Source organism: Dermochelys coriacea, chromosome 2 (assembly GCF_009764565.3).
Source record: "Dermochelys coriacea isolate rDerCor1 chromosome 2, rDerCor1.pri.v4, whole genome shotgun sequence".
Taxonomy (NCBI): Eukaryota; Metazoa; Chordata; order Testudines; family Dermochelyidae; genus Dermochelys; species Dermochelys coriacea.
The window spans coordinates 78,317,497-78,332,962 of record NC_050069.1 but is presented as its reverse complement, the minus strand read 5'-3'; the positions used below and the strand labels follow the sequence as shown (position 1 = coordinate 78,332,962).

Below are 15,466 nucleotides of genomic sequence, written 5' to 3'. Positions count from 1 at the left end.
ATAATTTGGAGCAAAGAATGGACAGTAAGTGGACAATTATTATCCCCACTTACCAATGAGCAAACAGACAAAAAAGTAAAATGGACTCAAACTCCTGACTCTCAATTTCTACAGTACTAATTTTAGATTGCTCTACCTCTCCCGTACTAAATTAATTGTTCTCAGTGGATTACTGATGTTCCGAAAAGCCATAAGACAGTGACATTTTCTGTAGCACAGATCCAGGATTTTCAGGGTTTTCAATGGCTTTTTGACAAACTGAACTCCAAACACAGCAAGCGCGCGCGCGCACACACACACACACACACACACACACACACACACACAGGTATGGAGAAACAAATTACAGAAGTTATCTGGAGCAATTGGATCAGTAAGAGTTGCAGACAATTAATAATGTAAAGGAAAAACATTACCAATATAAAATTGCAGGTTGAATGTTAACTATGGCTAAGGTTTTTCCCAAACTTTATGTGCACATTCAAAAGACATTTCTGCATCTTTTAAGACAGGAAAGGTGAACTGCATTACTTACATGTACATGTATTTGTCCAGCTTTGCTGCAAAATGACGTGGCATCTCTCCACATCCATAATAATTTCGGTCATTTTCAGGTAAATGATCCACATCATGAAAAATTACACAGTCCCAGGCAACATCCTTCATAGCCTCTTTGAAGCCAACATTAAAGAGCATTGCACGGTTAAAAGGCTGTGTACCACTCTTTATATGGAAACAAAAGGGAAACTGAATGAGGCAAGAGCAAGTAGATACTACTTTGATATTCAGGAAATGTACCAGCCCCCCTCGTATTAGAAAGAAAGACGTGTGTTGATACCAAGGCTTGTTATGCTTCCATTTAATCACAGCAGCTGCAAGAATAGCAGTATTTCACCTACTCCATTTTTGTGCAATTAAAGAAAAATCCTCTCACTAGAATACCTGCCCTTGAAGAGCAAGAACTTAAAACTTCTATTTAGTTTATGTTTAGTAACATTGCAACATATCAATCATAAGCACCAATACTATAAGGAGCACTGATACTTGTCTTCAAGTACAAGTTGCAGTTAAGTTTTATGCCAAAGCATAAATGTAATACCAAATCACAAATGCAATACCAAAATTGCAAACAGTGTTTAACTACTCAAAAATGTATCTTGTTAAAACAAAGCACATCGTATTTATGAATTTCAACTAGTATGAAAAAGTTAATATTTTGCTACACATTTACAGTAGTTAACCTTGTGATAGGACATATGTCCACAGCCTGATAAAACCTTGTTAGATAATTTTATTAAAAACCTTTTTAAAATTTTCAACATTTAATCCTATTAAATCAAAAATGGAATTTGAAGAGCAGCTCCCTGAAGACGGAACAAAATTAGTTTACAAGACTTTTTAGTATCAGAAAATCATCATGTAATTAGATCTTTTTAAGAGGACCCATTCCCTCACTCTCCCTTATTCTTTTTCCATTAAAGACTGAATGTAAGTATGTGAAAGATGCAGAATTCACTGTCCCGGAAACCTAAATCATGTAATTAATGTATAGATCAGCTATGAATATAATACTGCCAACAGCAGAGCAAATTCCTCACCAACTGCTCCACCAATGTGACATGACCATGTTTTGAAGGATAGCATCTTCAGGGGGGCAGTTATTCTCCAAATCAATTGAGGTCTATGCATTTCTGATGAGACTACCTGTCAGGGTACTAGCTGATACCATTTGTAATGTGATCATCTATTCAGTAAGAACTAGACAGAGTCCACCAACTCATTTAATGACAGCCAAATGGACAACCATCATATGATAACTACTTTTGGTAACTATAGATTTGAGTTAGAGAAAAATACGCTATCTAGAGGTGTAAATCTGTGTAGCCCTTTATTAGTTCCTGCCCTCAAATCCCTTTGCAAATATGAATTTTTAATTTTTATAGCCACAAAGATAATGGTTTTGCACTACAAGCCTTAACTTTGTATACAATAGATTCAACAAGGCTGATGTTAACAGCTATAAAAATATTGCTCTCTATATTAAGAGACATAAGATCTCACTGATCATCAATAAATCTGAGAAAAGATTTGACGGTTTTTTGTGTGTGTTTTATTTAATGGATTAGAATGTAACTGCTTAAATGTTTAGGTTTCAGAAGTTAAGATTTCCTGATTCACAGAATATTCAATAGCAGACCCCAATCAGTGAGGAAGTTCCAAGGAGTTAATTTTGATATACTATTATAATTAAAGACTCACCTGTTCAACAACATAAAAGGCAAATTCCAACCGTTGCTTCTGTAACATAGGTATGAGGTGCCGGAAAAAAATGGGAAGATGTTCATGGCGATTGCGAAAAGGAATGAGGATTGCCACCTGCAAAACAAATCAGATTATAGAGTAAAATGTAGAGATAATATGAGTATTTTAAAATCATAATGGGTTAAATTAATTCTGTTGTTACGGATTTTTCAGTGTTTTAGCCTTAATGTTGAATTGGTGAACTTTTCTACAACTTTTCGTGCTCCCCTGGAAAGCAGCTAAGCAAGGCAGTACTTTTTACATACAAAACTATGATGCATTTTTCTAGTGAATGAGTCTACACGTGAATTTAAGGGGTAACGCTGATGTCCAATCACAGTTTATTGTAAGCAATTTATTGAACCAAAGGACTGAAAATACTTGGAAGAATGACCACTGATTAAGGCAATACCTTTTTGACTACATCTTTTGTTCTCATAAGAAATGTTCCCATCATGTGAATACACACAGATTAGAACACTGAAATAATGAATTCATGTTTATTTCGGGGTGGCCAAACTGGCTCATGAGCCACATGTGGCTCTTTTACCATCAAAGTGCAGCTCGCAGAGCCCCCCATGAACGCTCCCATTCTCCACTATCAGACTAGGGGGTGCTCGGGACCTCTGCCTTGCAGCAGTGTGCTGTGGTAGGGGCTTCTGTTCAGTGGGGAGAGGGATCTTGGGGCTTCAGCCCTTCGGGGCGCCCCGAGAGGTGTGCCCCGGCTCTTGGGGCTTCAGCAGGAGCAGGGCTGAAGACCCGAGCCCCAGCAGGTGTGCCCTGGCTCTCGAACTTTTGAAGATTGTCATACGCAGCTCAGAAGGCCAGTAAGTTTGGCCACCCCATATATATTAAAATGCCTATACAAATACCAAAAGTGTCCTTAACTTCTACGTAGATATGTTTTCAAGTACTGAAATTTTGTGAAGGTTCATGACAATATTTAAACTACCCTTCTTGGATCAAATGACCAGCACAAAGATTTAAATTTCTAAGAGAATGGATACTTGTAGTTTTCAAATATTCTTATAAGCAGGAAAACAATTAGTGGAAAGGAAGTCAGTAAGGAACTTTGTCTCACCTTCCATCGTGGTTTACAGTCTTTTGGTTTCCAATGACCACCTGGTTCAATGTCTAAATCCTTTGAAAATATTTCCTGAATTTCATCAAAACTAATTTCACTCATGTTGACACTGATAAGGCCTCCTAATGTAGTCAGAAATATGAAAAATGTTTATTCATTTTAATTAGGATGTGTAAGTCTAACAGTGTTTTTAATTTGCTCCACCAGAGAGAGACTGTACAGAAGTAATCCAAGAAATGGTTATTTTGATTACCTATTGGTAAAAAAAAAGTACTAGTTCTGACTCATTTCTTCCAGAATATTTAGTGTATATAGGAATGGATTTTAGTTTTTTCCAAAGAAATTACAGTAAAAACATATTCTTCTTTAAAAGCCTGTAAAAGAATTCTGTAATTTTGTTTTTATAGAACATTCTACAATAGTTAAAGTACAGCTAAAACTTCTAATCAGTATTGATACATTTTACCCAAATTTTGCAACAAGACATTTAGTAGACAAAGTAAACTTACCATAAGTGTGTCTTATAAAGGATCACCTTCTCTAGAAGTCACAGTAGTTAGTTAACTGCGCCCACACTACCAGAGACAGAGGCACTAATCTGATACTGAGATTCCAGGTACATTCACAGCTCCTCTTACATAGAAATGGAGAAGTACACAACATCTCCATTCTCTAAACTTCTGAAGTTTTAAACCTAAATAATTACAAACATATAAAAGTATATGCTACCTTGGGGGAAAATATATAGACTCTTCCCTGTTACAAGAAGACATTTACAGTAAACTGAATTTGTCTAATCCCTCCATACATTCATAAACCTCTAGTCTGGATCACCATAACTGATGAAAAGTAGTAAGAAGCCCACCCAGAAAAGAGGGAGAAAGAGTAGAAGGAAGTGAGACAAATTAAGGAACAGTAGCAGACGAAGACCCAGAAACAAAACGTAAAACAATCTGACGAAGCTGTGTTGTTTCACAACATCTAAGTTGTGTCACTTCTCTGTCAGATGTTGCTGCTTCAGACAGAATGAAGGACGACTTTTCCCAGGAAGAAAAGACCTTAGAGTTCTCAGCACCACCCTGTCATTATGAAACACACAACAAGGATCTTGCATTGATAACACTGCCAGCTCTTATACCTGTCTAGTTGGTGTGAAAATGACCAGAAAAACAGATTTTTATGGACAAGAAGAAGGCAGTCACTGAAGTAAGGTGCTCAAAGGAATGATCTGTTAAGCCTTCAAAACCAGTGGTAGATACCATTTTGGGAAAATTGGCCTGATCGTTGGCCTGGCCAGCCCGACAACCCTGAGGAATCTGAAGATCTAGGGGTTCTCTGCTAAGGATCCCACAGACCCCATGAAAAGGATGCAGATAAGAACAGAAACGTAAACTTGACACGCTGTGGTGCTGGACTGAAGGCTCCTATCTACACCTTTCTGGAATAAGGCCAAAATGACTGGAATCCCCAGATTCCTGGAATCCATACTGTTGTCTTGGCATCAGACACTGAACCTGGATAAGATGGAAGTGTATGTATTTAGAGTTAAGGCTCTCCTGAATGCTATCAAGGTCTTGAGGATTTTGGAAGATACATCTAGGATTGTTAAGGCTTCCCTTTCATTAGCCAGGCTGTCAGTTGAAGCCACACTGGATTTGAATTGATAAATGGGCCTTGGGAGATGATAACCAGACTCCCTTGGGAGAAGATAATTATAGTGGAGCTTCCAGTATCAGGTCCTATCAGGTTGGAAAACCATGTCTCCTTGGTCAATAGGGAGTTATCACCTGCTCCCTTTTTATTTTCTGAATCACTTTCCACAGGAGGGGAAAAGGTGGTCGTATAAAGTAGGCCCTCTGGAGTTTTGTGGCTCCTGCAACCTGTAGAACTGGAGGTCACTTTTACTGATTTGTTTGCCTTTGTCAGGCTTGTTCCCACTCCTCTCTGATCACATCCTCAAAGGAGGAGTGCAGAGGAATAGCTGCCTCCAAAAATTCTAGGTAACAATTCCCCCAAACCTCTAATTCAAGAAAGCGGTATATAACAAAAGATGCACTCTAACTGTAGGTGTTGATTACTGTCTTAACTGGCACAAATGCCAGAACACATTACACAGAAGAAAATGTATATCAAAACATTAGGTATTAATCAGAATACTGGGCCAAATTCTCTAAGCATTATTGCATATGTTCAAGTAAGTTTTATTCAAGAATTCTGGTTAACAGTTTGCATTCTGGTTTAACAGAACCAGATGTAATAGATAAGGATATAAATTAAGGTGAAATTATAAACTTACTCATGTAAGGCAGCTTTTCTGGACAAGCCTGGTAAGGAGAATATGTGAAGTTTTCTGGAAGATACATTGTTGTTTGAGCAAGGTAGTCACTGGAATTGTTGCCTTCAGGATAATCTTAAGGAAAAAAAAAACCAAATAGTTTATTCTTGTAAAAATGAAAGTTTCCCAACGGCTTCTCATCAATATATCACTATGCCGGGGAGATTATTTTGCATCTTATCCTGACATCACTGCATAAACTTTATGTTCGCTGCAAGTTCTGACAGTGAAGATAAAAACATTCTCTGAACCATTATCAAGTTGGTCCTCATGAATTCCGATCTATTTACCCCAGCTCTTGATAAACCTATTTCTTATAGAAGACTAAACTTCAGTTTCACAAGTGACTTTGTAAAGAGTAACCACTCTTCCCATTCCCTATTACTTCTCCAAGTTGGGAGAGTATAGTAGTGGGAGAGAAAATGAAGGGTGCTTAGATCTAGGTTTTTGTAAACCTATGTATAAACAAGCTATTTCATTGTCATGAAGAAAGAGACTTTACTTTTTTTTAAAATAATTAAATAGGAAACATTCTTACCTGTGCCATTCAGAGTAGCATTTTTATTAGTGTACAATCTGATCAGATGTCCTATTGTTTTCACATTTTCTCTCAACATTATGCCTCGAGCTTGCACCATAAAGAGATAGGTGTTTGCTGTTAAACACAAAAGTGATTATTTCATATCAAACTTAATTCAATAGTATTTCATTTATAATGTCATCAAATCAATACTGAAAATGTTCAAGGTTAGCCCTCAAAAACCTATTAGACCCAGAGTAGGATCCACAGAGTAAAACCTAAAAATATTTAGGGTAAAAAAAAATCAAGATACAGACAAGAAGAAAAACATTAATTGATATTCCTAGACCTAACTGAAAGGGTAAAAATATAAAATTAAGGTTTCAATTACTATTTATTAACACAATTTCATTTTCCTCCACCCTGCAAAAATCCTATTAAGATACAGCATTAATAAAATCAACTTACCCATAATAAGCTTTATGTATTAGAGGAGAAAGAGAGAGAAAGATACATATTTTTAGAAGAGAAATAAACTTAACCCACAAAAGCGTCTATTTCCTACTTCTTGACTGTTTGTAAGGGTATGCTAAAATCTACCTCTGTTCATTCACCACAAGGTGGAAGTATTAAACAGCAGCTATGCCATTTTACAATTATAGAACAGCAATCATTGAAAAATATCAAAAATACAACAGAACCCTGTTTACTAGATCCTCCATTATCTGGCTTGCCATATTAATCAAGGAACCAGCACACACAGAAGTGGGTGATCTCCTGTGGCCGCTAGATGGTGCTGCAGCCTCTCACTTTCCCATTCTTCAGATTACCTGAATTTTTGATTATCTGATCTGGCTCCGGCCCCAATTAGATCAGCTAAACAGGGTTCTGCTGTACTAAAAGTCAGTTTCCCTGTGAAGTAATTATTAGAGACATTACAGGTTGGTAAACTCAGGTACACAGAGTTTAAATGATTCACACAAGATGACAGCGTATCAGTAACAGAACCAAGAATCCTCTCTCTCAGATCAGTAAATCAAAGCCATAAACAGAGCTCATATAATAGTATCTTTGTCCTGAATAGAAAAGCGAGAAGGACACACAAATCTGAAAGATAAAATGTTCTGTTGCCTTCTAAATAGGCAGAAGCCTAAATGGGATCCATACGACTTCAGTAATCTACAAGTAGATGGACAAATTCTTTCTGAAAATCAGTTTTCCTACAGGGTAGCAAAGTGGATCATCTCTGTCTTTTCACATATGCCAAGCATGCAAAGACTCACGCTTTTGAAAAATTTCTCTACTGACTACCTTACAGCATAGCAACATAGCATCATTAATAAAGACACCCAATAAAAGCTTTTGAACAGTGGTTCCTGAGCTGTGGACCACAGAACACTTGCTGGTGGTCCACAGAAAGCTGGTTGGTCACGTGGCACTGACTCATATTTCCATCTGTTAAACTGCATTAAAAACAGCTAAAATCCATTTTCAAAGCAAACCAATTGATAATTTTGTCCACCATATTATTCAACATCTGTATGAATTTGTTGGCAGAGGTGGTGATGCAGTACACTAACACCAAAACCATCATCTCCTTTATGTCAAACAGAAGAGGGGATTGCTTTGAAACATCTTGCCTTTATAATATTCACCACTCTCAGGGGCCTCTCCACTCCGATTAGGAAGCATTACAGAGCATCTTGACTAGAGATAGATAGAAAGGATTTACTTTTCCGTGACTGAAAACTAAATTTCATATTTCCTTCTTTCCTGGTTGGACATTTCAATGTAATTTTACTATATAACTGTCCAGTTCTCTTTGTATGTACTAAGTATAACAAACTTTAAGACAATGTGTGGGTATTGACTGATCAATACAGGAGTCAGGTGGCTAAAGGCATGAGGCCACAAGCACATTATAATTGATTAAAAACATACATCTTCACGCGTCTTAATGCAGTGGGTATTTAATATTATTAATTGCTATTTTGACCAAATGATTCCACCAAAACAAGCATTACAACATGTAAAATTTTCTCTTCTTCCTTTTTGATGTAAGGCAGATTTCTTTTCTCTGTTGCTCTGTACTCCCTACTCAAAAATTAAACCTCCAGACCCTGGGAGGAAGTAAGAAAATTATGTGTCATATACCTTCAAATATACAGAAAGGTGACTAGTTTTCCCTTAAAAGAGTGAAAATCCTATGATGATGGTAAGCAATTCAAGGTACATGTCTATTTAATAAAATGATCAGTAATACACACTGCATTAGAAAGCAGGGAAGATAGAGGTCAATGCTATATAATCAGTGTTTTTTGTTACTGTTATTTTGTTTTGGGTTTTGTTTGTTTCATTTTGTAATTTAATAAAAAGGGGATCAGGTGCCTACAAGCCACATGAAATGCAAACCCAAAATTTAAGGCTGCATCTGCCTAAAAAGAAAAATTAAAAAAAAAAAAGTTTGGCTAGTTGAGAAAAAGAACATCCTAACAAAACCAGGTGGGATTTTGAATCTGTCTTCATTAGGGGACAAGTTATGAAGGCCTGCAAAGCAGAGCTAGCACAATTTTTTTTTGACGATTTTTTTTCCCCCCCAATCAGAAAGTGTTAGGTCATCAAAACCAAAACTGTTCATGGAAAAGAATTAGTTTCTACGAATTTCCCATTTTGACTTTAAAAAAAAAACAAAAAGAGGTCATTTTGAGAAATCAAAATTACTTTGTTTCAAAATTTTGAGTTAATTTACATTAGAAAAGTGTTTAAAAGAGTTAAAATCCAAATGAACTGTTTTGATTAATCCATTTAAAAAAAAATCATGAAAAATTTTGAGATTGACCTTTCATCCAAATTCAGGATAAGAATTTTTTTTTAAAACTCTATACATCCCATGGGATAAGAAAACCATTTGCCATCTGGTTTTCTCTGAAAGAATAAAGAAGTGTTCAACACTACAGAGTATAAATTTGATCTAGTTGGTATTACTGAAACCTGGTGGGATGATTCACACAACTGGATGTTACAATCAATGGTTATAACCTATTTAGGAAGGATCAAGTAGGCAAAAGGGTAAGGCCAGTGGCACTTTATGTCAAAAATTGCTTTGCCTGTTTCTGAGTCACTGACAAGTCAAAAGAAAATTATCTTGAATGCTTATGAACATAAGAATGACCATGTCTTCTGACAGTGGCCAATGCCAGATGCTTCAAAGGGAATGAACAGAACAGGGTAATTATCAAGTGGCTCCATCCCCTCTCATCCAGTTCCAGCCTCTGGTAGTCAGAATCTTAGGGACACCCAGAGGATGGGACTGCATCCCTGACCATCTTGGCTAATAGCCATTGATGGACCTATCCTCCATGAATATCTAATTCTTTTTTGAATCCAGTTATACTTTTGGCCTTCACTACATCCCGTGAGAATGAATTCCACAGGTTGACTGTGTGTTGTATGAAGTACTTCCTTTTGTTAGTTTTAAAATTGCTGCCTGTGAATTTCATTGGGTGATCTTTGGTTCTTGTCTTAAGCAAACAAACTGTAAACAACACTTTCTTATTCACTTTCTCCACATCTGGCATTGACCACTGTCAGAACACGGATACTGAGCTAGATGGGCCATTGGTCTGACCTGGTATGGTTCAATAGCCCAACAGATATAAAGCACAAAATGGGGTATTAGTTGGTGTCTACTACAGACCACCAAATCATACTAGGGAACAGGATGACCACCTATCTATAATATTTAAGACAGAAAACTGTGTAATCTGGGGGACTTCAATTTGAGTGACATATGCTAAAGGTCTCATGCTGCCCCAACTAAAACATCCTGGGAATTTCTAAACATTACAGATGATACTATCCTAACTCAAAAAAATGTAGCAACAAGATGGAATTCCTTATTAGACCTTGTTCCTAACAGCTAAAGAGGAACTGATCACGGAACTAAAAATAAATGCTAGCTTAAGTACAAGTAATCAAGTTTTGATCATATTTATAAATGTGCAAGCCCAATAAAGCCCAGACACTTAGTGTTTTAATAGGGCCATTTCATAAAGCTGAAAACAATAATGAGCCAAATCTGCTAGGAGGAAGAATTTAATCAGAAAAATGTAAATGATAATTGGAAGTCATTTAAGAACACCTTACAGGATGCCCAAAAAGCCACTACCCCAAAACTGAGGAAGAAGGCCTTGCTGGTTAAAAAACTGACCTGGTATAGAGGGAAAATGAAGGCAGCTATATTTTTTTAAAAAATATATAACAAATGAAAGAAAGGACAACTTGATAGTAATGAACATAAATCAGAACCTAGGAATTGTAAAAGAAAAAAAAATGATAAGGGAAACAAAGGGACACAGAGGAATCCATGGCCAGCAGAGTTAAGGACAATAAGAATATATGTAAGAAGGATTTTTAAAATACATTAAGAGCAAAAAGAATCTTGACAATAGTACTGCTCCATTATTAGATGGAAATGGTAGAATTATCAATAATAATGAAGAGGTAGAACTATTAAATAAATATTTCTGTTTTGTATTGGGGGGTGGGGGGGGAACAGAGTATTCAACCTCAATATATGGTGATAACACTCGTTCCATTCCACTAGTATCTCTAAAAGACGTTAGAAGATACTACAGTAAGATAGTTTCAAATCAGCAGGTACAAATAACTTGCATCACAGAGTTTTACGTTGATTTAGAGCACTGGGGAAGTTCCAGGAGACTGGAACAAAGCTAGTGTTGTGCCAATATTTAAAAGGGGTAAATGGGATGACTCAGGTAATTATAAGCCTGACGTTGACCTCTGGCAAGATAATGGAACAGCTGATACAAGACTCAATTAAAAAAAATTAAATGAAAGTGATGCAATTAATGCAAATCAACATGGGTTTATGGAAAATAAATCTTGTCAAATTAACTTGATATTTTTTGATGAGATTTCAAGTTTGGCTGATACAACTTCTGTAAGATATTTGACATTGTGCCACAGAACATTTTGATTAAAAAACAATAGTGTATATCCCCATAAAAACTTTAAAAATAAAAAACAAAAACAGAAGTAGATTGTTATCCTGCACCCAACTCCCTAACAAGAGGGCTGGTGGACTGCCTTTAGGCTGGCTCTTGTCTGGCATGAGTCACCATAACAGGAGTCATGCTGCCACCAGCATAGCTCTCAGGATGATGGAGGCATGGAAGTCTTCCCACTACATTGAGATTTAGTCCATGGGGAAGGATTCAGAATCACTAATCACATTGAGAAGTTTTAGCCTTAAGTTTTGGGAGTTCCCAGCCATTCTCACACTGAAGGTCTGAGACCCAAGAGTGAGAATAAGATTCTCACCAGGAGCATGTTTGAAGTTATAGTTAATCTGCCTCTACTATTCTTTAAAATAACAAGGAATATTACTTTAAGTGGTCAGCTTTAAAATAGCACTTTTGTATTCCAACTGTTCAAACTGGTGCTTTTCTCTGCTTTGTTTGAAGCTTTTGTATCTAGCCTTTCAGGAAATCTCCAGAGACTATTAATTCCCCGAGCTTGTATTTAAAAGATTTTCCAACTGATGAAAGCTTTTCCCTTAGAAACCATGTAAAAATCAGTTAGATGAATTAATACTTCAACCAAAACTCTTTACCCTTAAGCAAGTAACTTGTTTTTAAAACATTAATTTTAACCTTGAGGGACTGACCACTGAGAGAAATCTGATTTAAAAACATGACTCCTACAATAAGTTTATTTTTCTGGTAAACATGGGGTGAGATTACACTGGAAGAATCTCAGAACAGTTCTTTCAAAGGCCTACCATATTCCCAATCTGCCCCTCCTCTTCCTCATGATCATATGGCTCCTTTCTTGGATGCCTTCATATATTCTAAGACTATAAGCTAAATATAACGTAATGTACTTTGGTTTTTTAACTCCTTGCTTTGGATATACACACACTAAAATATCTGCTGCTTCCAAATTCTGACTGCAATTCTAAAATGTTGTAAATGAAGTTACTTTCACTATAAAAATGCCAAGCATTCTGGAATAGCAGGTTACAGAACACAAGGTTCATTTAAAAAAACAGGCAAGAATAACCACAGTCCTCACCACATTTGTAAATAAATGCAAAAATAATTTCTTTGAGATCACTTTCCCTCAATCAGGTCCCCAAAGAGAGAAAAGAAAAGGAGTACTTGTGGCACCTTAGAGACAAACAAATTTATTTGAGCATATGCTTTCGTGAGCTACAGCTCACTTCATCGGATGCATTTGGTGGAAAATACAGTGGGGAGATAAAAGAGAGAAAAAATCCTCTATAAGCTAAGTTCTTTCCTCTGCAGCATGCAAAAAGATACTATTACTTCTAATTGTAGTTACTTTGCTGCATTATGGGCATCCGTACAGTCAAAAGAGAAGTCTGTGGCCATAAACGTACTTGGATTACAGACTTAAAAGGCTCCATCTTTTGTGACATTATTTAGAACTGGACTAGATAAAACACCTGAGAATGTTATAGGGAATCATTCTACATTAGCAGAGAGGATGGAAAAGTTAACTAATGGGTCTTTTTCATCTCCAGCTTCTGTAGTTCACTGGCTGTGTAGTTTGCTGAGGTGGGCTGATTAGGAGACAGTTAAAAGCAACCGTCTCTGGGCCTCAGTTCCTCAGCTATACAATGGGGAAAATACAATCTCACCTCACAGGGCAGGGTGGATAAAATTTTTTTTAAAATAAATAAAATAAATAAATAAATAGATGTCGGATTTTTTTTAAAAAAGGCTTTTTGAGGAAAAAACTAAGACACATTACAGCTCAAAGATATCTCATCATGAAATAGGGATTATAAATTCTAATTATGTAGTATGAGACAATATATTAATGTAATATTTAAGAAAAGTTTTGTGAACAAGTTCCAGTAATTCATGGATTAAAGACCCAATTTTATAGAGATCCAGAGGCTTCTGTATAGATTATTTAGGTTAATCTTTCTATCTACCCAATGGGACTCAGCGCTCAGTCTAGAAGATACCATCAGAGATGCTCAGTTTTGAAGTTCTCAAACTGTGGATTTGTGTCTCCAGAGATAACATGCTTGTTAACAGCAAAAAATGTAAATAAAATAAATGAAGAATGTATAGAGGTGACAAATAACAGACCTCAACCCTTCTGTCCCTCTGCAAATTTGTATACACAGAGTCAATCCTTTACTTCTCTCTAAAACTGCAAAGTGTCAAGAAGTTCAATGAATAGCAGATTGTTGGGGGTGGAATAGATCTGGACAAGAAGAAGAAGTCTGGAGATAAATGGGAAAACCTATACTGGCAGCAGGCCATAAAAGAGATCCAGTGTGGGAATATTTTAATGAAGTTCCTCTACCTGTGGATAAGACAGGCATGTGTGCAAAATGCAAACAGTGCAACAAAGAAATGCAAGGCCTGCTTGCCAGAATGAAACATCATGAGAAGTGTTCCTTCTCAGGAGGAAGCTGCGTTGAAGACGATGGAAGGAACGTGTCTGACATGCAGGATCTTCAGGATGGTAAACTGTTTATTTCTTACTTCGTTCTTAAGGACTACCCGTCTTCCCTCTGGACTATTCTTAAATTCTCATGTTTGAGCAAAACAATATAGTTGTTATTCTATGGTACTATCATTTTAAATGCAGTTGGGATAAAAAAATAAATAGCTGAAATAAGCAGATCTTCCTTTTACTATTTCATCATTAAAGCAATACTGACTGTCAGTGAATGCAATGAATCATAGAATATCAGGGTTGGAAGGCACCTCAGGAGGTCATCTAGTCCAACCCCTGCTCAAAGCACGACCAATCCCCAACTAAATCTGTCAAGCCTGACCTTGAAAACCCCTAAGGAAGGACATTCCACCACCTCCCTAAAGTAACTCATTCCAGTGCTTCACCACCCTCCTAGTGAAAATGTTTTTCCTAATATCCAACCTAAACCTCCCCCACTGCAACTTGAGACCATTACTCCTCATTCTGTCATCTGCTACCACTGAGAACAGTCTACATCCATTCTCTTTAGTACCCCCTTCCAGGTAGTTGAAAGCAGCTATCAAATCCCCCCTCATTCTTCTCTTCCGCAGACTAAACAATCCCAGTTCCCTCAGCCTTTCCTCACAAGTCATATGCTCCAACCCCCTAATCATTTTTGTTGCCCTCTGCTGGACTCTTCCCAATTTTTCCACATCCTTCTTGTAGTATGGGGCCCAAAACTGGATACAGTACTCCAGATGAGGCCTCACCAATGTCAAATAGAGGGGGAATGATCACATCCCTCGATCTGCTGGCAATGCCCCTATTTATACAGCCCAAAATGTCATTAGCCTTCTTAGCAACAAGGGCACACTGACTCATATCTAGCTTCTCGTCCACTGTAATCCCTGGGTCCTTTTCTGCAGAACCGCTGCCTAGCCTGTTGGTCCCTAGTCTGTAGCACAGCATGGGATTCTTCTGTCCTAATGCAGGACTCTGCACTTGTCCTTGTTGAACCTCATCAGATTTCTTTTGGCCCAATCCTTTAATTTGCCTAGATCTCTCCATATCTTATCCCTATCCTCCAGTGTATCTTCCACTCCTCCCAGTTTAGTATCATCTGCAAACTTGCTGAGCGTGCAGTACACGCCATCCTCGAGATCATTAACGAAGATATTGAACAAAACCGGCCACAGGACTGACTCTGGGGGCACTCCACTTGATACCGGCTGCCAACTAGACATGAACCCATTGATCGCTACCCATTGAGCCCAACGATCTAGCCAGCTTTCTATCCACCTTATAGTCCATTCATCCAGTCCATACTTCTTTAACTTGCTGGCAAGAATACTGTGGGAGACCGTATCAAAAGCTTTGCTAAAGTCAAGGAATAACACGTCCACTGCTTTCCCTTTATCCACAGAGCCAGTTATGTCATCACAGAAGGCAATTAGGTTGGTCAGGCATGACTTGTCCTTGGTGAATCCATGCTGACTGTTCCCAGTTTCCTCTCCTCTAAGTGCTTCAGAATTGATTCCTTGAGGACCTGCTCCATGATTTTTCCAGGGACTGAGGTGAGGCTGACTGGCTTGTAGTTCCCCAGATCCTCCTCCTTTCCTTTTTTAAACATGGGCACTACATTATCCTTTTTCTAGTTGTCCGGGACCTCCCCCAATCGCCATGAGTTTTCAAAGATAATGGCCAGTGGCTCTGCAATCACATCCGCCAACTGCTTTAGCACCCT

At 37.5% G+C, this 15,466-nt stretch overlaps 1 protein-coding gene across 5 annotated transcripts in view; it reads right to left on the bottom strand.

The window, feature by feature from the left end:
- The window catches only part of B4GALT6 (beta-1,4-galactosyltransferase 6), a 42,071-nt gene that overhangs the window by 11,282 nt on the left and 15,323 nt on the right, over window positions 1-15,466 (bottom strand). For 3 of the 5 annotated variants that reach the window (XM_043507933.1, XM_043507932.1, XM_043507936.1), the window contains exons 2-6: window positions 6,259-6,375; window positions 5,682-5,795; window positions 3,383-3,507; window positions 2,260-2,376; window positions 536-747 (exon numbers count right to left, since the gene is read on the bottom strand). In XM_043507933.1, coding sequence (XP_043363868.1) covers window positions 536-747; window positions 2,260-2,376; window positions 3,383-3,507; window positions 5,682-5,795; window positions 6,259-6,375 — 685 coding nt within the window. The remainder of the gene's footprint in view (window positions 1-535; window positions 748-2,259; window positions 2,377-3,382; window positions 3,508-5,681; window positions 5,796-6,258; window positions 6,376-15,466) is intronic. The other 2 variants (XM_038393264.2, XM_043507935.1) reach the window with 1 other exon arrangement.